The sequence below is a fragment of the Ursus americanus genome, chromosome 26, assembly GCF_024610735.1.
Source record: "Ursus americanus isolate L20-20 chromosome 26, mUrsAme1.1.p, whole genome shotgun sequence".
NCBI classification, from domain to species: Eukaryota; Metazoa; Chordata; class Mammalia; order Carnivora; family Ursidae; genus Ursus; species Ursus americanus.
The window spans coordinates 44,519,756-44,543,138 of record NC_142152.1 but is presented as its reverse complement, the minus strand read 5'-3'; the positions used below and the strand labels follow the sequence as shown (position 1 = coordinate 44,543,138).

The 23,383-nt window shown below is 63.9% G+C and overlaps 2 protein-coding genes across 2 annotated transcripts; one reads left to right on the top strand and one right to left on the bottom strand.

Moving 5' to 3' along the window:
• The first annotated feature begins 295 nt into the window (after positions 1-295).
• Positions 296-9,788, top strand: TMEM179 (transmembrane protein 179). Its single transcript, XM_045776198.2, has 4 exons — positions 296-670; positions 6,423-6,560; positions 7,061-7,139; positions 8,813-9,788. Exons 1-4 carry the CDS (start codon positions 366-368, stop codon positions 8,990-8,992), a joined length of 702 nt encoding a protein of 233 aa, XP_045632154.1. The 5' UTR covers positions 296-365; the 3' UTR covers positions 8,993-9,788.
• A 2,446-nt stretch (positions 9,789-12,234) lies between these two features.
• Positions 12,235-23,012, bottom strand: C26H14orf180 (chromosome 26 C14orf180 homolog). The gene is made up of 5 exons (XM_045776201.2): positions 22,823-23,012; positions 16,959-17,085; positions 15,606-15,735; positions 13,849-13,887; positions 12,235-13,424 (listed from the first exon to the last, which is right to left on the bottom strand). Exons 2-5 carry the CDS (start codon positions 17,067-17,069, stop codon positions 13,219-13,221), a joined length of 486 nt encoding a protein of 161 aa, XP_045632157.2. The 5' UTR covers positions 17,070-17,085; positions 22,823-23,012; the 3' UTR covers positions 12,235-13,218.
• Between the last annotated feature and the right edge of the window lie 371 nt (positions 23,013-23,383).

Here is a 23,383-nt window from a genome sequence, read left to right as displayed (position 1 = left end):
TCCCTCCTAGTACCGTTAATGGCAGAGTCGACTTTCCATACGCCCACCTAGCCACACTCCGGTGCCCGCTTGCGTTTCCATTCCGCGCCTCCATGGGTGCCTCCCCTCCCCAGCGGACACCCCGCGCGGTCCCCCGCGGCCCGCTGCCCTGCCCGCCCTCCGGGAGCTGTCCGCGGTGCTGACCGCAGGCACCGCCCGCTCTCGGCCGCTGCGCACGCGTCCCGGGCGGGGCGCGCAGGACCCGCCGGCGCCGCCACTGCGCAGCCTCCCGCGCGGCCCTGGCCAGGCCCGCGCCCCGCGCCACGCGCCGCCTGCCCGGGCCCGCGGCCTCCGCCAGCCTCTTCCTCGGCGCTCCCGGGCCAGCCATGGCGCTCAACAATTTCCTCTTCGCGCAGTGCGTCTGCTACTTCCTGGCCTTCCTCTTCAGCTTCGTGGTGGTGGTGCCCTTGTCCGAGAACGGCCACGACTTCCGCGGCCGCTGCCTGCTCTTCACCGAGGGCATGTGGCTGAGCGCCAACCTGACGGTGCAGGAGCGCGAGCGCTTCACCGTGCAGGAGTGGGGCCCGCCGGCCGCCTGCCGCTTCAGCCTGCTCGCCAGTCTCCTCTCGCTGCTGCTCGCCGCCGCGCACGCCTGGCGCACGCTCTTCTTCCTCTGCAAGGGACACGAGGGGTAAGTGGGGGCCTGGCAGCCGCCCGGCCTCATCAGACGCAGCCCTTAGGCCGGGCACGCGCCCCTTAGGAGCCCGCAGCGCCCCTAGGCCGTCCTCCCCTAAGGAAGAGCAGGAGTCCCTCCTTCTTCCCTGGGGAGGGGGGAGCTCAGAGGCCCAAAAATATCAACCCTCGGTGCTCACCGCCTCCATGCAAACTGCCCTTTGTCTACGCAGAACCCGGGGACCATGAGGGCACCCGGGGCTCCGACAAGACCAGTACTTTCCTCCCCAAGTGTGCGTCACCTCCCGCTTCTTACCACCTCCGCCCCTGGGATGCAAATGTTGCATTGTCATCTCTGAGCGAACTTGGGCCCTCCCCTGCTTGCCGGCTCAGGCGCAGCCACTAGTGGGTCTGGGCCGGGCCCCCCTCCAGGTGCAGGGAAGGACCAGGCCAGGCAGATGGCTGACAAGGCAAACTGGGGAGTCCTCTCCTCATCCCCACCCCCTCCTCCTGGGAAGGATGATGATGGCGGGGCAAAGGCCAGAGGGAACCTTTCTAGTCCCATGGGCTTGGCTGGGGGCGCAAGACAGGGAGCAGCATGGCCACGAGGCCCCCTGCCTCCTGGTCTCTGTGCTCCTCTTCACCTTTCCCCGCCCTGGCACAATTCTGTGAGAGAGCGGTGTGGTTCACCCGGGGTGCTCAGCCTGTAGCCTTCCATGCTCTTCTACCCCTGGGGCCTCCTGTGGACCCACCCTCACCCGCCCCTGCCCCTCGCTGGCCTCACATCCACAGGGGAAATCCAGGCCTTCTCCCAAACCCTGCCCCACCCTGTCCCCCATCCATCATTTGTTGGCAGTTTTTAGGGGGCTTTTCTCTTCTTTGAGGGACCTGAGAGATAAGCTATTGCTTTGAGGGTCTCAGTGGGTCAGGGAGTCAGGTGGGGATTCCTGAGAGCCCTCAGCTTGGCTTGGGCATGGACAGAGAGGATTAACAAGGGTGGCAGGGTGAAGAGGACCGGAACGGTCAGCAGGGTAGGGTAGCTGAGGTCCCTTCAGTCTGGGAAGCTGAGGGCAGTGGGCACAGGCCATGTGGGGGCCATGGTTTGGCCATCAGCTCATGTCCATCCCTCCACCTTCTCCCTATAAGACAAGTGGCCTCAAGAGACCCCATCTTACAGCTGTAAGATGAGAAGACAGAAACCACTGTTACTACACTTCCTAAATTTGCTGCCCAATTTGTGGGAAATGACCAGGACACATTTCTCGAAGGCTCTGGGCCTCTTAGCTCCACCCCCCCCCCACTCCCAATCTCTGGGGGTCTCTTGGAACTCTAGAATCTCACATCACTGAGCCACGGAGGCTGGCCCTACCTTCCAGGTCCTTACCAGCTAGACCCTGAACACCTCTGGGCCACTTGTCTTATAGGGACAAGGTGCACTCGGCAGCCAGCCAGCTGCGACATCTGTCCAGGTGCCAACCCCTTATCCTGGTCTGGTGTTAGGGCTGGGCCAGAGCTCCCATGGATATCCAGGGGTGGCCCTCCATCTGAGGGGACCCTGGGCTGGATGGACCCAAGGCAGGCGTGCACCTCATTTCTCTCTGTGTGCCCAGGGCTGAGCTTGGGAGTCACAAATTAGTGTTTGTTGAAAGAAGACAGAAAAATGCCTGCCTGTCAGGTCTGCTGCCTCACAGCCCGAACTCCCCAGCCCAGAGGTGTGCAGGTCCACAGTCTGGCCGAGGGGTCAGCCCTGCAGGCTGGCTGTGTCAGCAAGTCCTGGACCCCCAGAAAGGTTGGGCCTGCCTCTTGCAGCCACAGGCAAGATGGGAACTGGAGAAGCCAATCCCAGCTCAGCAGGCAGGCAAGTGCTGGGTCAGTGGGGGCTCAGGACAGACGGAGGCTCAGAAGGGCCGTTAGAGCAAGCTGGTGGGATGGCGAGGGCCCTCAGGGTGTCCGGCGCATCAGGGACATCAGTGCTGCTGTCCGACTTGGAGTTCTAGAGGGCCCCACCCCCTGATTCTCTTGAGTCTGGCCGCAGAGACCAGCCAGGAGGCCCCCAAGAGTGAGGGCAGAGCCTGACCCTTTGGTCTGTGTGAGGGGCTCATGGCTGGGTCCCCAGGGCCTGGGTCAGACCCTGTTCGTGGTGCCAGCTCCCTCCTCGTGTAGGGTGTGTCCCTGGGCAAAGTGGAGGCCCAGACAGCTTGTGCCCAGGAGCAGACAGGGCGAAAGGAACGGGTGTGTGACTCAGTGGCACCTGTGGCTTCCAGGGGACTTCCGGCTGGAGGTGCGTGGGTGACCTGAGGGTAGGTTACAGGCTGGGGGCCTGGGGCAGCTCTGCCTGAGTGCGCTGAGCCCTGGAGTGTGCAGGTGGCTGCGTTCGTGATTGACGGCTGGGGAGCGACGGGTCAAAACAACCCATCTGCCTGCCCACACATGTCCCCCAGCCTTCAGATCGCTCCCAGGAAGCCCTGGGATAGCGGTCACCATGGAGACGGCACATCCAGGCCGGCACCCTGAGAGGCAGTGAGAAAGATGGCGTTAACCCTGTGTGTGCTGGCCTTTCTGGTGGTTTGGCTGCTGCCCTGTGGGTCCTTGGGGAGCGGGAGGGGGGTTGCATTGTGGGCGCTGGGGGGCTGGGCCCAGCGAGGCTCTGGACACACCCAATTCTTCAAAACTCTCTGAAGCCCAGGCAGGTTCCACGGAAACGGACCAGAAATGAACTTGGGGGGTAGAAGGAGGCTGTTGGGGGGATGACCGCAGCCCCTCCAGTCTTCCCTGGCTTATGGGATGGGGACTCCATGTTCCTGTCATGGGGGAGAACTCCAAATCGTGCCTGTATAATAAGGATGCTGCTGGAATCTGCAGACAGTCGGAGTTTCTGGCTGTGGGAGGTTGTGTTGTCAGCCCCGCTGAGGGCTGGAGGGGCAGGTCTCGGGATGGGGGTGGGGGTGTGTGTCTCAGGCTGTGCTGGGGGTTCCCTGAGGGTGGTTCTGGCCACACAGGAAACAGCAGGCCACTGGCGTGCCTCTCTAGAATCCAGTACGGAAGTGGGGCCTGCTGCCCCCTCCCATGAGAGGGAGAGGATGTGAGGTGGGGCGGTTGCCTGGCCAGCATGTCCTCTGCACCCTGGCCATCCCTCCTGCCTCTAGGGGGGCCTCCTGGGGGCAGCGGCTGCTCATCCAGGATGCTGGGCACCCACTGGGCAGGGTGCCTGGTGGGACAGCGGAAGGCTGTTCGCAGGTGGAGGACACCTGGGGAACCCCATCCCAGTGATCTGGCCACCTGTGCCGAGGGCGGGCGGCTTCTTTGCTCTGCTGTGGAAGCTCCATCCTGGTCTCCCTGCGACCACCCCGTTCTCCTCGGCTGGTGAGGGGGGCATCCAAAGTCGAGGTGTAGCCTCCGGTAACCTCTGCTTTCCTTAGAGCATTACTAGCTCCTGGGAGTGGACTCCCCTGACCTGCCTGGCCTCACGCTGCCCCGCAGGGGGCTCAGCTGCCCCCCACCCACAGTCTCCAGGTATCGGGTTGCTGACCCTGCCCCCACACTTCTGTCTCCTGTGGCCGCAGGCCCAGCCCCACGCAGGCATCTCCAGGCACGGCAGGTCAGGGTTCCGGAGATGGGTGGAGGCCTGTCCTGGGGAGGGAGTCCATGCTCAGGAGCAACACCCCTGTGGTTATCGCTCTCTGTTCCTTGTCCACATAAGCTCCCTCAGTTTCCACAGTGACCCAGTGGGGGGCTCCTGCTACCCAATTTACAGAGGGAGAAATTGAGGCCTAGGGGGCAACTTGCTGAAGGTCACGCAGCTGGCAAAGAGAGGGGCCGTATTTGACACCCTGTTCTGCCTGGTGACAACCTCGGAGGTGGGGTAGACCACCACGTACCCCTCTTCATAACAGTAGGCCCCGACCTCTTATTCAGAGCACCCAGGTCAGGTGGGTTTTGCTGTTCAGAGTTGGCCCGTCAGGGTCCCAGCTGGAAACATGGCTCGCCCAAGTAAGAATAAGCCAAGGAGGGCGGCTGGCAGACAGGAGGATGTGGGCCAGGTGTGGGCCCTGCAATGGCCCTTTCACCCCCTCTGGCTGCGGGGCTGCCCGGAGGGGGCTGCTGACTTTTGGTAGAGGGACAGCCATCGAGGCATCCCCCAGGAGGGGCCTGGGGTTGAGCACCCACCTCCTCTCCTTCCACCCCCTGCACCTGCCGCGTCCACACTGGCTGAGCTCAGCCGGGAGCCTGGGAGAGGGGTCACTGCCATGGTCTCCTTGGGCCAGCCCCTCGGGCGGAGAATGGAGGGGTGATGATCTGCAGAGAGTGGGAATCAGCAGCTCTCGGGTAATCTGGTGTGGGCAGGGGTCCAGAGCCCCCCCGCCAAACACCTGGCCGGCTCAGGCAGCACTGGGAATCAAGCACAGGGAGGCTTGGGCAGCAAACGTGCGGGACCTTGATGCGGAGCCAGCAGTCCTGGCCCTGAGTGAGGGTGGCCGGTTCAGCTCGGTGTGGGGGCATCTGTCCGTGGTGCTGAGCGCACTGGCACACGTTCTCACTTTGCCACCTCTGGTCGAGGCCCGCGTGCGTCTGTGTGAGCGCGAGTATGAACACGCTGGCTGGCCCCACTCTCCCGCCTTTTCTGGTGTGATTCTGGGATTACAGCCTCGCCCCTCCTGCCTCCTGCTCAAGCCCCCAGCCTCGGCGGCCGTCCCACGTCTGTGTGGTGGTGTGACCTCAGTTTATTGCCTGCCCGTGGCTGGGGTGCCTGCCGGGGGCGGGACTGGGCACGGATATTTCTTTGTCCTCAGGGCCCAGCACAGGGTGGGTGTTCAGAAAGTGCTTGGTGGGTGAACGGATGAACAAATGCGAAATGAACGGTGCGTGGAGCTCTGCCCCGGCCCCAGTCACGGCCTCTGACAGCGGCTGTGCTGCTTCCTGGCTGAGGCCCCAGCTCTCGGTGAAGCCAGTGTTGGTCCGTCACACCCCTCGGACTCGACGTGTTGATGGCACAGATGTCCACTGCAGTAGGGGTGGCTGGTGCTGCTGTCCCCTCTGAGGGCGCCCCCTGCTAGGGCCCCACAGGTGGGGGTCCCTGTCTCCTCACCCTGCATGTCCCCCCGCATGCACCCAGGCTCAGCCAGGCCAGACCAAGCCTCCCGTGCAGGAGGGGAGGTGATTTGGAGATGGCGGGGTGCTGGGGCAGGGGCGTCCGGTGGGGTGGGCTGCTGTGTTCTGGCCGCATGCCCCCGTGCCTCCAGAGAGCAAACACTGGTGTCCTGTGTAGGCACCTTAGTGGGGCTGTGTCCCTGTGGACCTGGGGTGAGCTCCATCCTCGTGGCCCTGCCTCCTGCGCTACCCACATCCCCACCCCGGTCGCAGCTGGGCCTTTTAGGCTTCCGAGGAGAGATGAGAGCAGGGTCACTCCGCAAGCCCCTGATGCAGGTCCAGGCCAGCAGCGTTGATGACCATGTGGGCACAGGGCCTCAGGGCACCCAGGTGGGGAAATGGCCTGGAAAGGGTGCTGGTCCTAGTGCGCTGGAAGCCAATGGCCCTGGGCTTGGATCTTGGCCCTGCTTCCTCTGTGAGGCCGTGCTGACCAGTGCTGCCGCTCCAGGCCTTTGGGAGGCTGGGCTTGGACTTCGCGGTGAGGCACAGTGAGGGAGGGGAAAGTGGTCCCCGGTGGTCCCGCATGGCCCCTCACCCCAGTGGCCAGTCCCAGCTGTCTCCCGGCCCTGCTGGGGTGTTGGTCGTGGCACACAGTGACCATCTTCTCCTGTCCTTTGCTCAAGCTCCTTCCTCTATGCCTTCCTGAGCCTTCTGGTCAGCGCCTCCGTGGTCTTCCTCGTCTTCATTGCCAGCACTATCGTGAGCGTGGGTTTCACCATGTGGTGTGACGCCATCACGGAGAAGGGCACTGTGCCCCACAGGTGGGCCTGGGCCCCGCCCCACCCCCGCTGCCCCCAGAGGACGTCCTGGGGCATGAGTCCCTTCTGAGCCTGAGGTTTTGCTCATCCTGCCTGGGGCTCCCACCTGTGCACACCTGGCCAGTGCCTTCCCCCTTGATGTCAGTGCCCCTTCCACGTGAAAGTAGGGCCCCTGCACCCCCGGGGGGGGGATCGGGCTGGGGGACAGATGCCCAGTGTGCTCTGGGTCCTGGAAGCCAGCTATGACCACATAGCAAGGCCCGGGAGATCCCGCCCTGTGCTGCTTTCAGAGGTGGGCTGTGGAGTCCTGAGCTGGGTTTGCTCCTGAAGGGTTTGGAAGACAGCGATAGGGATGGGGAGGAGTGTGAGCAGAAGCTTTCAGTTGGAGGGGGTCAGGGATGAGGCCTTTGGGGCCAGGATAGCAGCCTCACCTTTGGGGTGCGTGCCGCGCCTGGTGTTCCGTGTCCCAGCGTCACCTGTCACCCCGTGTCTTGCTGTTTCAGCTGTGAAGAGCTCCAGGACATCAATTTGGAGCTGAGCGTGGACAACTCTGCCTTCTATGACCAGTTTGCCATCGCCCAGGTAGGCGGGGCTGCTAGATGGGCGGGGCTGTTCTGATAGGAGGGGCTGCCAGGTAGGCGGGGCTGCTCCGATAGGCCTGGCTGTTCTTTTTTAGATTTTATTTATTTATTTGACAGAGAGAGAGAGACAACCAGGGAGAGAGGGAATGCAGGCAGGGGGAGTGGGAGAGGAAGAAGCAGGCTCCCAGCGGAGGAGCCTGATGTGGGGTTTGATCCCAGGACTCCAGGATCACGCCCTGAGCTGAAGGCAGACGCTTAAGGACTGAGCCACCCAGGCGCCCCAGGCCTGGCTGTTCCTATAGGCCTGGCTGTTCTGATAGGCTGGGCTGTTCTGGTAGGAGGGGCTGCCAGGTAGGGCAGGAAGCATGCATTGTTGGGGAGGGGTCCATTCACTGCTGAACGTTCACTGAGTGCACAGCCTTCCTCCCAACACCCTCATCCAGGGGAGTTTGGTGCCAGGCAGAGGAGATGAAGCTGAGTGAGGCGTGTTCCTGGACTTCGGAGACTGAGTGGGGGTTCTTGCAGGTGGATGTGGAGAGGGGTGAGGCATGGGGCATCCTAAGAGGAGGTGACAGGTGAGCTAACTGCAGAAGTGAGGTCCAGGGGCTGAGGGCGTGGCTCTGTGCTAGGTGGAAAGGAAACTAGGCACCAGGTCCTGGGTCTGCAGTGCCAGGGCAGGGAGCTTGGATTCTGGTCCTGGCACCAAGTGGGCGTGCTCTGATAAATGCTGGAGGGCTTGCGGTTGTTCCCTGGCCAGAGGAAGCTGATGCAGTGTCTGAGGAATGCCGTGGGGGGATCCAGCCTGTGAATTTGCGGGAGCCCACCCCCAACTGCTGTGGGGGGACAGCTCCTCTCCCTGCCCTGCCCTCGTGTGAGCTTCGCTCCCTGCTCTCCAGGTGCATCTCTGGGGACCCTGTTTGCTGGGATGCAGGCGTGTCAGGATTTGTTAGTGTTCCGTAAGGCCTGTTTCCCAAAATCTGCATCTGTGTCCAAGCAGTTGTCACTGGCGAGGGGTGCCCAGGTGGGGCTGGCTGCCTCCAGCACTGAGCAGGGCTTGCTAGCATCCTGGTCCATTTCTGGACCCCACACCAGCCTCTTAGGGCTCACGTTGGCCAGTGGTCAGTCTGAGGACTCGTCCTACGGAGAGGAGCCCTCTAGGGGGCTGGACACCCGGTGGGTCCGCAAGTTCTTTGCTGAGATGAGCTGAAACTGCTGGAGACACCTTCACGAAAATTTAGTGGAAAATGCTTCAGCCCTAATTTGCGCCAATTAGACTAGAAAGGCGTGAGCTGAGTCTGGTGACAAGCAGCCCCCAACGAGAATCCGTTTAATGTGGCTTGGGCCAGGTTCTGATTAAATTGTTTCTCCTTCAGCTGTTTGGTAACGGCAGCTAGAGGTCAGTTTGCTCCAGCGGCTGGAGGAGGCTGTGTTATGGACGGGCTCTCCATGGAGCTGGGTGGGCCGGGCTGCCAGGGGCGAGGGTGGCCAGAGTCCCCAGAAGCCCTGCACTGCTTGGGGGGCAGAGGGCTGACCGCCACATGCCAGGAAGGGATGGTTGTGTGAGGAAGGGGGTGAGGCGGGTCCCACCTTTCCCTGGGGCAGGTGGCTGAGTGCACGGGGAGGTGGACGATGGGTCTGGGTGGCCTCCTGACCCTGCCTCCGCCCTCTGTGCAGTTTGGCCTCTGGGCCTCGTGGCTGGCCTGGCTGGCCATCACCATCCTGGCTTTCCTGAAAGTCTACCGCAACTACCGCCAGGAGGACCTGCTGGACAGCCTGGTCCATGAGAAGGAGCTGCTGCTGGCCAGGCCGGTCCCCCGCGCCTCCTTCCAAGAGGAGAAGAGCGCCGTCATCTAGGTGTGGGCAGGGGAGCCTGGCCCCAGACGCCCCCCACCCTGCTCGGGGCTCGCGGCTCCACCCAGGGGAGCGGCTGGGGGCTCTGCCTGGCCCCGCCTGCACCTCACCTTGCATGTCTCCCCTCGGCACTGTGAGACGTAAGTGACCCCGCTCACCCAAGCACCCCATTCCCACCTGGAGCGTGGCAATTGACTGGGGTGGGCGCCGGCCTTCAGACGGATGCACAGAGATTGCGGGGCCTCGTCTGGGCCTCATGCACACGCAGCACGCCTGTCCCGGGGCACTGGCCGGGAGAGCCTGGGCGGGGGCATCCACGCTCTTGGACGCCTCTGGCCATAAGGCTTGCAGGTCCTGCCTTGGCCAGACACCGTCTCCACACCTGCTTGCCCAGATGTGATTCTGTGCCTGATCCTGTGGCAGCAGCCCGTGTCCGCAGAGTGACCCCGACCCGTGATGGCCACTCATCACTCTCGTCCCTTGCTCCTGAGCAGTGTGTGGGACCCGGGAGCAGGGGGCCGACAGCAGGAGGGAGCCGCCCTGCCGCGTGTTCCCCACCTTCTGGCCCAGCGCTTCCCCCACCCCTGCCGCAGGGCTGAGTTCCCTGTGCTTCTGCTCTGTGGCCCCCGGTGGCCGGGCAGGTCTCAGCATTGAAAGCACAGGGGCAGTGGTGTTGCCCGCAGTCAGGTGGTGGCTGTGTGGTTGTCCTGGCAGCGGTGTGGTGTCAGAGCTGGGAGCCGCGCCTGGTGCCACAGGACTGGCTGGGGGAGCCCCGGGTGGCCCCAACGTGTGTCTCACAGTGTGGGGAGGTGGGGGAGGTGGGGACATGGGCTGGGGGGCGCCCCACCTCCTAGGGAGGGAGGGACAGGGCAGGTGCCACTGCGGGTGTCTGCATGTGCGTGTGAGTGTGTGAAGGTGTACGTGTGATATGAGGGTGTGCACATGCGTGTAAGTCTGCGTGGGAAGGGTGTGTGAGCGTGTGAATGTGTGAGCTGCTCATGTGAGTGTGCATAAGACTGCGAGTGTGAATGTGTGCGTGTGCACAAGTGTGCATATGAGCATGTGTGTGTGTGTGCGTGCGTGCACCGGAAGGTGAGAGCAGAGATCGGAGCGGGTGAGGACACAGCAGCTCCTCAGTACCTTCACCCCCTGGGATGCCCCCAGTGCCCCTGGCACCCCAGTGGAGGGGCTGCCTTACCATCTGATGGTGTCCGAAGCACTGAAGGCCCCAGAGGGCACGACCCCATCCACACAGGCAGGAGAGGGTCTGGGGGAGGGGCGCTGGGCCCCGAGCTCAGGGAGAGCCACCTGTGGCTGCTCGGCTGTGGATCCCCGTCCTCACGGGCTCGCCAGCTTCCGCCTCTTCACATAGTCCTCCAAGTCCTTGCCCTGGGCTCAGTGAGCCCTTCTTGTTCCCAGGCTGACCCTCCTGCTGCCCCCCACCCTCCAGGGGAGGAGAGGCCTGGCTCCCCACGTCCGCGCCTCGCGGCTAGAGGCTGGTTTGCTCTCCCACGTGGGGCACAGGGTCTCCAGAGGCCGTGGATCTGGGCGTGGATCGAGGTGCCCATAGGGCGGGCCGCTTAGACCAGGGAAGAGGGGCCGCAGGTCGCCTGTACAGAGGCCGCTCAGCTGGGGGCTGTCAGCGGAGATCGCTGTCAGCGGGCCAGGTGGATGGGGCTCCGGGCATCCGGAGGCTCTCTGGCCCCAGGGCCTGGCCGAGAGCGCCAGGCGGGGGAGGGAGTTGTCCTTGGACGAGTCGTGTTGGCAGAACTGAGGTGCCCGGCACATCTGGTCTCACCCCAGCCCTCGCGCACGAGCTGTGGGGAGCCTGTCCAGCCCCGGAGAGCTCCAATCTGTTTGCAGGAAGCAGCCAGGCCACGGGAGGAAGGAGCAGGGTCAGGACGTGGACTTGCGCCTGAGAGTCCGTGGCAGGCTTGGGTGTGCCCTCGGCAGCCACCACTCAGGGGCTGCTCAGAGCCGTGTGGGGCTCCTCGCTCAGGCCGGCAGAGGCGTGCCACCGTGCTCACCTGTCAGTGTCACCTGCAGGGCGGGGTGGTCGCTGGCACGGTCTGTCTCAGGCTGGCGGCACCTGGCACCTGCAGACATCCATGCCCGGGGCCTTCCCAGGAAGGGACAGCTGGGCCCTGCGCTGGCTCATAGGACTGAGCTGTGTGCCCTGCAGTGGGCGGGGGTCGGGGGGACCCCGGGGCAGGACAGGAAGGGCAGGGGCCGGCCCCAGGCTTCCTGAGATGGGGCCACAGCATCGCTTCTGCGGTGGTACCTTGCTTCTCCCAGCCGCTGTGGGATGTCTTTGTTTTAATTCTACTTCTGACGAAATGGAAAGTAATGATTCTTCCACTTAAGTGTATCTATTCCTCAAAGTCAAAATAAACACAGAGGTCCTGAGCTTGGGGTGTGGACTCTGGGCCGCCGTCCCTGCCCCACCCTCCTCCGCCTTCCTCTTCCCGGCTTCTGGGCTTCGTCCCTGCTGAGGTGTAAAGGCCTGCCCGTGTTTGTCGCTGTAGCTTCAGAACTGACCGGCATCCGGGCCAGGCCTTCCCGCGGCGGTGCCCTCACGTGTGCGCATGCTCCGGGGGCTCCGCTCCTGCCGCGGCCCCCAGGCGCGAGGATGGACGTGTCAGGGTCGTGGCGCACCTGCCAAGCAGCATCTTGCCCGAAGCCAAGGCTCGTGTCTGCGGACCCTCCAGAGCTGGGAGTCTTTGCAGAGACCGGCCCTTGGCTGAGAGCCCTGGGGCAGGGCTTCCCCAAGACGGGGTCAGGGCTGGACGGGGCTGAGCCCGAGGCCTGCGCCTGCCCCATGGGTTCGAGCACATGACCCAACCTCTCTGAGCCTCAGTTTCCCTGTCTGGAATATGGGACAGTAACCTGCCTGTCCTCTTCAGGGGGTGGGGGTGAGATGAGGTGGGGTCCCGGGGGAGGGCTGGGCTGGTGCCGGAGGTGGCGGTCACCACCCTGGTCACGCTAGAACCAGCCGGAGGGTCCGCGAGGGCCGGGGCCTGGATCCCCCCCAACAGGGCCCCCTGGAGGCTGCAGCTCCTGGAGACAGGCCCCCTCCTCTCCACTGGGCTCCCTGCTTGGGGTTTCCCAAACCCCGAACCCTGGAAAGCACCACCCCAGCCACTGAGGCCCAGAAGGGAAGGCTCCCCTGTGTCCCCACCTCTGCTTCAGCCAAGAAAATTGGTCCCTATATCCATCCTTTGGGTAAAAACCCCCAGACTAATAAAAAGGGTGGCAGTGTGTTTTAATAGAAAATCAGTGTGACCCCACTTCGGTAGTGGGGATGGGTGTGCAGGGTATAACCCCGGGAGGGGGCAGCACAGCCCTGGCCATCCCACGGGTATTTGTCTGCAGGTGGCTGGGGGAGATGGCGTCTTCCTGGCAGTCCCTCCTGGTGTCTGCCCATGGGCCTCCCTGCTTTGTTCAGGCGTCCCCCTCCATGCAGGGTCCGGGGGGCTCCTGGAGTTTGTCGCCATGTCTCCGCATGGCCTCGCCACGCCAGCGGTGGCACGCTGTCTGCACACAGTCATGGGACACAGAGGCCCTGCAGCTGGTGTGCGGTGCAGCCTGGGGTCTAGGCACAGACGGCTGCGCTCCGAAGGTGGCGGGGTCCGGGCGGAGCGAGCTCCCTCTCAGCCCCTCCCAGGTGGACATCTGGGAGGGGCAACACATATTTCCCCCCAGGACACAGGAGGGTCTCCGAGGCCTTGGGGTCCCGGGGAGCAGTCAGACTTGGGCTCAGAGGTTAGCGCCCCAATACCACCAACAAGGGGAGATGCCAGGCCCCCTGCCCTGTGTGCAGTTTCAGGAGGGAGGGCCCCACCCTGACAGTCAGACCGCCTGTTTCAACGGGGTTTTGAGGTCCAGGCCCCGTAAGCCCAAAGCAGCAAAGGCAGTGTCACCTCCGAGGGGCCCCACAGATACAGGGCCTGTCCCTGTCTTCAACGGGCTCCGTGTGGCCACATCCAGGCCTGGCCCAAGGGTACGGAGGGTTCCCATGGGGGTGAGGGAGGGTCTGGGGGTCTCTCGGGGGGGCCGAAGTGTGTGTGGAATTCTCTTTCTAATAAAACCTCACAGTGGACCCCGACAGATGCAGCAAGAGGGGCCCTGATTGGAGGGGGTGGGGCCACGTGCTGCTGCAGAGCGGGCTGGAAGCCCTCCGACCTGACCTGGGGCTCCCGCCTCCTGCCCTGCACCACAGGGGCCACGGGTCAGAGCTGTAGGAGGCAGCGCCAGCAGGTGAGGGCCGCGTGCCTGAGGTGCAGGCCAAGGACCAGGAGCCGGGCCCAGAGGTCCTCAAGGGCCAGTGCCACGGGCTTGGCTCGGCCACAGTACAGACCCAGCACCAGCACCAGCAGGACACACACGGACAGCTGCAGGAGCAGGGAGCTGCCTCGGGGCCTGGGCCGGCGGGGCGCTGGGGGCGGAGGGGGACCCGGATGAGCCCCTGCCCGCAGGACCCACCCCACAGTGAGGACCGGTGGGCCTCCCTCCTCCCTCCCCTCAGGGCAAGGCTCACCCCGACGGTGGGCCCCTTCAGGGTGGGTCCCTGGGGTGCCTTGCATGGTCCCCATGGGGCATGGGGCACCCCCATTCCTGCCCAGGGCCTCTGCCAGTGTTGGGTGGCTTCCTTGCGAAAGAGCCTCCCATTGGCTGTGCCCGGCGCCCGCCCTCTTGGAAGGAGTAAGGGGGAGTGACCGCAGAGGGGCACGATGTCAGGGACCCTGGCTGAGGGAGTGGCCTTGCCAGGGCGGGGGGCCCTGCTGCAGCCACCGGGGGTGTGTGTGGCGAGGGTGGCCTGGGCACGGCGTGTGGGGCTGGGGGCGAAGGTTCAGACTCACCCCTGGTGGTGGTGGTGGTGGGCTCCCTGCTGGCGATATCTGGGAAGGAGAACGGAGAGGGGTTTGGGCACAGAGGGCCCCCCGCCTGGGGTGCATGCTGCCTCCCTGCCCAGCGCTCTCAGGACCTCGCATTGCACGGCCACCCCGTGAAGCACCCGGAGATGGGCCGAGTCAGATACAGCCACCCCACTTTACATGTGGGAGGTCCACGCCCCCCTGGCCAGCCAGCCTGGGCGCCATCCAGGGGTCCCCCCCCACCTCACGGCTTCAGGCTCAGGCAGCCAGAATGGGGAGGCTGGGTACTGCTCTCAGAGCCTGTGGGAGCTCGATGACCCGACCCGCGGTGGCTTGGGGGAGGAGCCTGCAGGGGTCCTGGGGAGGGGCCATAGGGGCTGGCCCTGGGAGAGGGCCGGGCAGGACGCTTGCTCCTGTCCATCCCCCACAGTGCACTGGGGGGCCCCAGATGGCCCCCCGACCACCTGGGCCCCAATTCCCCCCCCCGCCGAGTCTCTGCCTCCAGGGTCGCTGAGAGGTTCCTGGGGGGGGGGTGCAGAGCCATATGTGTGTGGGGGCGAGCACTGAGCCCAGGAGGGATGGGCGCGAAGAGCAGGTGTCAGGAGCCCCGTGAGCAGCATGGGCCGTCGGGAGAGGAGTTGAGGACTGGACTGGACGTTTAGGGCTGGCCATCCAGAGAGACACTCACAGGTGCTGGGCATGAGTTTTACCCGTAACCCAGCAGGTCTCAGGAAGTACCTTGCTTGGGGGCTGTGGTGGGCAGGATCTAAGACGTCCCCGTGATTGCTACCCCTCTAATGTCATCCTCCCCTGAGTGGGGGCCTGTGACTTGCTTCTACCCAACAGAATAAGGCAAAGTGGAAGGGATTCTGCAGCTGACAGGCAAACACCAATCAGCTGACTCTGAGTCCATCAAAAGGGAGATTATCTTGGGTGGGCCTGGCCTCATCAGGCAAGCTATTTAAGAAAGACGGTCTGAAGGTCAGAGGGGATCTGCTGCTGGTCTTGGAGGTGCACCGCTGTGGTTTCTACAGGAAACAAAGTCTGCAGACAGCTCTGTGAGCTTGGAATAGGACCCCAGACCTCAGCTGGGAGGCGGTCCCAGCCCACACCTGGATGGCAGCCTTGGGAGACCTGAGCCAAGGACCACCTACACTGTGCCTGGACCCCTGACCCACAGGGTCACTGCAGTAATAGACGTGGGCTGCTCGAAACTTCTAAGTCTGTGGTAATTTGTTACATGGCATAGCTAGCTGATACAGGGGCTGGTCCCATGGGCAGGGCTGGAGCAGGAGTGAAGGGGTCAGGGGAGGAGAGGGTGGGTGGCAGGGAGGGGCCCTGGGGCAGGGGGACCCCAGGACCTGCGGCCGGGGCTGGGAGAATTTGGGAGGTGGGCAGTGAAGTACGCAGATGTGGGGCAGCAGGAGGAGCTGAAGGGCAGAGGGAGGCTCGCAGGGCTGGAGGGAAGAGTGGGCGCGTGCTGGGGACACTGCCCACTGGCTTTCCCTCCAGGACAGTCGCAATTTGGGCAGCTCTGATTTGTTTTTTCCTGCCAGTTACTGTTTTGTTGACCGTTACTCTGTGTCCAGCCTAAGCCGTGGGCCAGGGTTTTATTGGGGTTCTGTCTAGAGACAGGACAGGTGGCTGCGGTCCCTCCAGATGGCCCTCTGTGAGGTCCTGGGACATGCGCCCCCCTCCCCCCCGGCCTGGCCCGGCGCCTGCTTGCCACGCTCTGTTCTTACAGTGGACGGCCACCTCCAGGGGCTCCTGGAACCGTACACGCCTCGAGGTCTTCTGTGGTTCGGCGCTGTGGCCGCCGTGCTCCGGCCGGCTCCGCCTCAGGATGGAGGGGGGGCACCTCCTGTCGCCCTCCTGGGGTGGGGGTGGGAGGCAGAGGGAAGCGGGCAGAAGTAAACCCCCAGGGGGCTGGGGACAAGGTGCCCCGGCCAGGCTCCCTGCGGCCTTGGCCAGCACAATCGGATGGCCGTGTTCATGGCCGCACAGACCCGAGGCTCCTGCCCAGGCCGTGCCCCCACCAACCCTGATGGCATCCGTAATAATAATGACGATGGTGGTAATGGTAGCCGTCTTCCTGTCTGAGCCGTCTGCACAGAACCTCACTGAATCCTGGAACACTGGGCCCCCAGATCTCCTCTGTGCCTGGGAGCCAGGAAGGAGGCCGGGCCCCGAGTCAGGCCTGTCCGAGGTCAGGGCCTGGCTTGTGTCACACAGCGGGTCTCTGTCACTCACCCGTGGACACGGTGAGGGATCTGGGGAGGGACAGAGCCTGGGCACAGGTGCCCGCCCGGTGCTGCCCTTCCGCCCACACCGAGTTTAGAATGTGGAGTTGCTGGACTGCTCTGAGCCTCAGTGTTTCCATCTATAAAATGGGGACAGCAGGCTGTTCTGAGCTGAGTACACCCATTTTGAATGGATACTGGCAGGCCTCAACCACCAGAACCTGCTGCTGGCCTTCTGGGGGACGTGAGACCCACCTAGTCCTGGGGTTGGGTGCCCAGTGTGGCTGGGACGCCTGTGTCTGTGGCCTGCCACCGGCCTGGCAGTGAGCACAGAGGTGAGGTGGGGGCTCAGGTCTGAAGTTGGTCTCCACTTTGCCCTGGCCTGGCCTTCCTCTCTCCACCGTCCCTCACTCGCACACCCTCCTCCCTGGGCTGCAAGGTGACCTTGCTAGGGAAGCATCCAGACTTGCTGCTGCCTTGCTCCAGAGCCCCGCATGGCTCCTGCTTCCTCTGCCTCGCCTGTGCTCTCTCCTGGCCCACCCTCCCTGCCCTTGCATGCTGTGCCCCTGGCCTTGGCCCTGGCCTTGCACCTTTGGGCATGCCATGTGCCCCCTAGCGGCCTCCGACCCTCTCTGCCAGACCAAACCTTTAAAGAGCCACCAACCCGCAAATCCCCACCCTGGTAATTAACTCTCCCGGGGTTCCTGGGGCCGGGACAGCTCAGGGCAAGGACAGGGACCGTGCCTCCTGCCTGTGCTCCCCCTTCCCTGTCCCCAGCGGGAGCCCAGGTGGCCCACCCTGGTGCACTTGGCCTTGAGACCCTGGGTTCAGGGCTTGTCCGGGACCCAGCCTTACCCTCTCTGCCCTGGGTATCGGCGAGCTTGGAGCGGCCCTTTCATTCTTCCTGGTGCGATGTCGCGTGTCTGGCTGGGAGTCGGGGCTCAAGGCTCGCCCTGCAGTCCTCATTTATTGGGACATGGTCCTAGAGAAGCAGAGACATTATTGCATGAACAGCAGTGGTAGGAGTAGATGGAGGGGAATTCTCCTGCTGCCCTGCCCAGGAGCAGACGCGGCTTTCCTTCTAGTGCTCCCAGTACGGTGCTCCCTGCTCCCTCCCCAGCGGCCAGTGTCCCCCATTGCCAGCTCTTGTGGCTGTGCCACGTTCCACGGGGCTGTCCTCTGTAACCGGCCTCGGTGCTGGGTGCTCAGGGAGTATGTGTTCTGTTACATCACCTGCACTGCTTTGAGGTCATGTCGGGGAGACTCCGGGGTGTGAGGGAAGGGGTCCAGGGCCGGGCGTTGTTTGGGGCTGGGAAGGCTGCTCCAGAGGGTCTCGTGCTCCGCTCCGCGAGGGGCTGGAGCTGGTGGGGCCCGCCCAGACTCTTTTGTCTCTGTCTCTCGCCTCTCCTTCGGGCCCTGTCCCAGGTTTAACTTGCTTTCTTATTAGGTGTAAGGTGGCGCCCCCCCCCCACGTCCACCTGTGATTGCCAAGCACCCGTCCTTCCTGACTGCGGCCCCTCTTGGTGGATTCTCTTTCACCTTTGAAGGGTTCCTGACTGTGGAGACCTCCCCCGGTCCTGCTGTGGGCACAGACCGCACCAGGCACCCGTGCAGGCAAAGCTGAGCATTGAGCATGAGTCCTTCGAGGGCCCTGCGTGGGGGCGACGGGCCCACCCTCTTCAGTGTACATGTGGGTAAATCGAGGCCGGGGCTTCCCCAGCCACGCAGACACCAGGGGCATCTCTGCCCCTCCCCCTGGATAACGAGATGAGTTGGGGGTGGCATGGGCGCCACCAGCCCCACCTTATCCTCAGCCCCAGGCTCCTCTGGGTCTCCCTGGTCTGGGGTCCTTGGTGGACATCCCTATGCCCCCTGTACATGGCGAAGTTTGGGTTTTGTGAGGAGCGTCCCTGGCTTCTGTCCTCTAAGGATGTCCACCCCGTGCCCAGGGCTGAGAAGGGGGCTGATGGTGAGGGTCCCACACCATCTCCTACATGGTGCCATCAGGGTGCCCCCAGGGGCAGGCGGCCTCGAGCGGTGAGCAGGGCCCCGCTACAGTCTTCCTGGGGAGATGCCAGGGTGGCTGTGCCCCTCGGCCCTGGCAGGTGTCAGTGTCCCAGCCGTGCAGAGCCCGGTAATGATGTCTGCACTCCGCAGCCGGGCGGCTTCAATTACTTCTAAGGGAGCAGTTTTCTCCTTCTCAGCGTCAGGTTTTTATTGCAAACAGAGTCAGGGAAGGAGCCTCGGGCCCAGGGAGGGGGACACGGCAGGGAGGGTGGCTTCTCTTAAGAACTTGCTGACCTCTCAGGTGAGGAAACAGGCCTGGAGAGGCTTGCAGGGCAGCACCCAGCTGGGAGCCTGCAGCACCTCCCCCTCCCCCCGGGACTGGGGACAGCACCATGTGTGCGTGCCTCACGTGTATGTGCGCTTATGTGTGAGCACGAGTGTGTGCGTGTCCATGCGTGTGAGCACGAGTGTGTGCATGTGTGAGAGCATGAGTGTGTGCGTGTCCATGCGTGTGAGCACGTGTGTGCGTGTCCATGCGTGTGAGCACGAGTGTGTGCATGCGTGTGAGCACGAGTGTGTGCATGTCCATGCGTGTGAGCACGAGTGTGTGCATGCGTGTGAGCACGAGTGTGTGTGTGTCCGTGCCTGTGAGCATGTGTGTGAGCACGAGTGTGTGCACGTGTGTGAGCAGGTGTGAGATGAGTGCGTGTGAATGTATGTGAGCACGAATGTGTACGTGCATGTAAGCATGAGTGTGTGCACGTGTGTGCAGTGCATGTGCGTGTGCCTGTGAGCATGTGTCCCTATGCATATATGTGTGAGCATGTCTGTGTGTGCTTGTGTGTATATGTGAGGGCAACTGCACGCACACCTTAGTGTGTGTGTGCGTGCGTGTGCACACATATAGGAGTGTGCATGGCTATTTGCACATAGGTGCAGGAGTGTGCTCATGTACGTGGACACATGTGAGTGTAGTGTGGGGTGTGTATTGCACAAGCATGTGGGTGTATGCCGTGTGCATGCGTGTGTCTGAGTGTGAATGCCTGTGTGCATATGTGTGTGTGCAGTGTGTTCGTGTGTGTCTCCATGGCTCTGGTGCAGCCCAGTGGGTCCCACCAGCTTCATCACGGGCTCCGTGTGACTCTGTGTGACCTTGGACAGGCCTCCTACGCTCTCTGTGCCTCAGTCTACTCAGCTGAAAATAGGGACCACAATAGCAACTTCCTCCGTGGGCCCGGTGAGGGCAGCACGGCTATGTGTGTCAGGGGCTCAGAGTGAGCCTGGGACAGTCACTCAGGGAAAGAGTGGCTTTGCTCGGGCACAGAGCCTGGGGCCCATCTGCCCGCGTGAGGACGTTGCGCTCCCCCCAGGCGGCCCTCGGGAGCCCCGGGCCTTCCCTGGCCATGTGCCTTTGCCTGGGTCCCCGTCTGCGGCCGGGCGGTCTCCCCCCACCTCCCCTTTACCCACTGTCCCTGCCCTGCCGGTCTACCCCCATCTCTGCAGCCTTGTTCAGGCTCCAGCTTCCCCTTAAATGTCATTTCCTCCAAGCGGAAGTGGGGGCCTTTGCCGCTGGCTTGAGTCCCGGGCTCTGTCCTGCTATGGCTCAGTGTCCTTTCTCAACAGCATGATTGTCCCAGGCCTCAGTCTCCCCACCTGCGGTGCAGGAGGAGGCGAGGACTGGTCTTGGTACCGCCTCCCGGCTCCCCCACCGACCCCCTCCAGCCACCGGGCAGGCCGCCCACCCCAGGCTGGAGGGCAGGGCCCTGCACAGGAGTGGGGAGATAGCAACAGCATGTAACAGGAGTGCCCTCCACTCTGAGGCCGCTCGTGACAGATGGGTGATAAAGGGCGGAAAATAGCTCAGGCCTGGGGCCTGTGGAGTGTCACCACCTCCCCACCCATGGAGGACACGCCCCAGGGCAGGGCTTCTCGGACAACAGCCTCTCACCTCTGTTGAGGGGACACTTGCCTCCCCCTGGGGGTAGGGAACGTGGTCGCTGCAGCCTGAGCCTGCCCAGCCTTGTCTCTGGGTGGGGGCCCACCTGGCTGGGCCTGCCAGGCAGAGGTGGGCCAAGGGCGCCTGGGGCTCAGGGCCTGCCCCGGGCCTTCCCCAGAGCTCCTGCTCCAGGCCTGGTGGGTCAGGGTGCGGGGGCGGGGTGGAGCTCAGGCTCTCCTGCACTCCTTCATAGGAGCACAGGTCTGGCCAAGGCCGTGCGTCCACAAGAGCCCTGACCGTCCATGGGGCCTGGCCCACGGAGGCTGAGCCTTTGCAGCCCAGCTCAGCAGCCCAGCCCCACTCCCCCCCAGCCCCGGCTCTGCACACCTCTCCCACCAGCCACCAGGCAGGTGCGAGGCAGGCTGGGCCAGCTCCCGCCTGGCTCACTGCCTCCGATAGCACCAAGCCCCAGGGCCGGGCCACCCGTCCTACCATCGCTCTGTGATGCCACCCGGTAGGCTTCTCACCTCCTCCCGGGCCAGGCTGATCACACCTCTGTGCCCCGCTCGCCCCCCTGCCCACCGACCACCCACTGCCTGCTGGTACGTCCCCATCTGACGCCACCAGGGGTCCCTCTGAGACCCCACCTAGTGCAGCTCTGAACGGGGAGGGAGCCTTCCTGAGCTGTGACCGGGTGGCCGGCAGCCGGGTCAGCACCCACGCCTGCTCCCTGTCACCCCTCACACCCTGCACTGTGCCTGTTCACCCACAGAACCCTGGGGCTCAGGGGATGGAGCTGCTTGCCGGGAGTCCTCTAGTCCTGGGGAAGCTGAGGGTCTCCTCCTGACCCGACCGGTCTGGAGCCTGAGCCCCAGAGCCCCAGGCTGGGCTCGTCTTGCTCACCTGTCCTGGCGACCCCTCCTCCAGGGGCCCCCCGGGCTGGTGCAGCTGGGAGAACCACGTCTGGACCTCGCCCAGCAGAGGCCGGAGCTATAAGCCCCACTGTTCACACACCACGTCCGTGCACAGCCGCCCCTCCCCCCGCCCTGTGCACACTCACATACACACTCACATTGCCTCCCCCATATGAGCACATACCACACACAGACCCACGTGCACCGCCCCGGCCCCCCTGGGCTCCTGCAGGTGCCACAGCCCCGGGTGAACTTGCCCAGCTGCCCGGCCCCCAGTCCGCTGGCGGTCAGAGCCTTGAGCAGGGTGGGAACCGGAGCTGTTGTGGCTCACAGGCCAGCAGAGAAGTTTCCATTACAGCTGTGGGACAGTGGCCTCTGGACAGTCTGGCTGTGGAGGAAGCGGTCACCACGGGGCTTGGTGGCCCTGTGTAGTGTTTGCCCTCCCCCTCCCCTGAGCAGCTCCTCTGAATTAAGTGTGTGTGGGGGTTGCTGAGGCCACAAGATGCATGCTACACCTTCTTCCAGCTGGAGAAGGGGACAGGAGGCCATGGACACTCCCATGCCAGCCTCCCCTCAGGAGGGTGGGGGGCAGAGTGAGGGTCAATGGGAAGGGGTCCCCAGGAAGGGCTGGCTGCCCCCAGCCCAGCGCTCACAACCCAGAGCAGGCTGGCAGCTGCCCAGATAACACACATTTCTGACTTGAGCAAGAGGAGAACCCCTGGGGGCCACCCCCTGGCTGACCACTGCTCACTGGGCTTGCCTAGGCGCCTGCCTGGGGCTGGGGGCATGGGGACCAGGAGCTGTCCCGGCAGTCTCCAGAGACACTCCCCCACATCTCCGGACATGGGGCAACAGCAGGTCAGGGTGATGGCTGGGTGTCTGCTGGGTGCAGGGGGATGCCCTAGAATGGGGGATCTTGGCCTTGAGAGCCCCAGGCAGAAGGGAGCAGGTGGACTCTAGCCTAGACCCTGGCCCCAGGGGTACCCAGGTAGGTCACTCACCCCGAGTTCCAGGCCCCCTTGTAGAGTGGCGGTCTATGCCCACCATCCAGCACGCCGTGAAGATGGAGACAATGTGCTAACCGTCCTAGAGGGGCCTGCACACAGTAGGTGCCCAATAAATGCTGTGTTCTGAGTTGGAAGTGTGACCCATGTGCACGGTGGGCCAGAAGGGAGATTCCTTCTGATCAAGTCAGCTCAGAGAAGGGCATTCCCTGAGGGTAACCAAATGCTGTGGCCTGGGCTGTGTGACCAGAGTAGACCCCACTCCCCGCTCAGCCTGGCTGTGACTGCGCAGACCCGCCCTCAGCAGGACCCCCGGGCCTTTGAGGAAGGCTTGCTGGTGTCCGTGCCCGACCCTGCCGTCCTGGCCACAGCCCCTGCGAACTGACAAGACTCCTGGCTTCCGAAAGGACAGCGCTCGGCTCACCGCCAGGCGGATTTGTAGAGACTTGCACCCCAGCTTTGTGGTGGGAACTGGCCAAGTTCCCACCTCCCCCGTAGATGGCCGGGGCTCAGGCAGGGCCCTCATGTCAGGCCAGGCTGCTGAGGGAGGGCTCAGAGCGCCAGGGACTTGTGTCTCCGTGATTGCACACCACCCCCACTTTTCAGACAAAACATGAGGTTCAGAGGGGCCTGGGTCTTCTGGGGTCACTGACGGCCCTGGTTTGCTTGGGAATGTGCCCATTTTAGCACTGAAAGGCCATGTCCCAGGTGAACGGGATGATAAGCCCCCCAGTCCTTGTCCAGGCCCGCAGTGCGCTCTGGCTGCCCGCCCGCGGCAGGCTTTCTGCCGGCACCTCTGGCAGCTTCGTCCCACCTGGGAAGTGAGCTTCTCCCTGTCGCCCTGAGCTGGGCCCTCACCTGGCTCCTCCTGGGCCATGAAGCCAGGCTCTGCGGCGTCCTCCAGAGAGAGTGGCTCAGTGCAGTGCTGGCCCGACCTCGGGGTCCCTGGAGAGGCGGTCCCGGGCCTGTCCAGCCTCTTGCTGCTGGGGTCTGGAGCTGCTGCCGGCAGCCTGTGGGGCCCGTCTGTGGCCAGCCGGCGTCCCCGCCCCAGGCCCCTCAGCAAGGTGCAGAGCTTGGCCAGCTGGCAGGAGCTGAGCTATAATTACCTCTCCCCTTTGGCAGAAATAGCAGTGACCCTGCGGATAGGCCGCTGGCCCTGGTGCAGGAGAGGAGCTACTGGTTTCCCAGGCCCCGGACAGAGACAAGATGAGGGGTCAGTGCCCCCTCCCTGCCCTCCCGGTTTCCGGTTCCAGAGCTGTGCGGCCCTTGGAAAGTCCATGGATTGGAATCAGAGGCAGAGCGGGGGGGGGGGGGGGAAGGCGGGGGGGTGATGTGGGGGCTGTGGGAGGGGAGGGGAGTATAGAGTCTAGCCCCTGCTTGACCCTGCCCAGAGAGGAGCCACCCTGCTTCTCACCCCTG

Bases quoted from the DNA above. Each gene is read 5' to 3' on its own strand.
- TMEM179 (XM_045776198.2), top strand. From the start codon at position 366: ATGGCGCTCAACAATTTCCTCTTCGCGCAGTGCGTCTGCTACTTCCTG. The intron at 671-6,422 runs GTAAGTGGGGGC...CCTTTGCTCAAG, and splicing joins CTCTGCAAGGGACACGAGGG to CTCCTTCCTCTATGCCTTCC. The intron at 6,561-7,060 runs GTGGGCCTGGGC...TTGCTGTTTCAG, and splicing joins AAGGGCACTGTGCCCCACAG to CTGTGAAGAGCTCCAGGACA.
- C26H14orf180 (XM_045776201.2), bottom strand. From the start codon at position 17,069: ATGAGGACTGCAGGGCGAGCCTTGAGCCCCGACTCCCAGCCAGACACG. The intron at 15,736-16,958 runs GTAAGGCTGGGT...CCCCCACCCCAG, and splicing joins CGATACCCAGGGCAGAGAGG to GAGGGCGACAGGAGGTGCCC. The intron at 13,425-13,848 runs GTGAGTCTGAAC...CTCCGCCCCCAG, and splicing joins CACCACCACCACCACCAGGG to CGCCCCGCCGGCCCAGGCCC.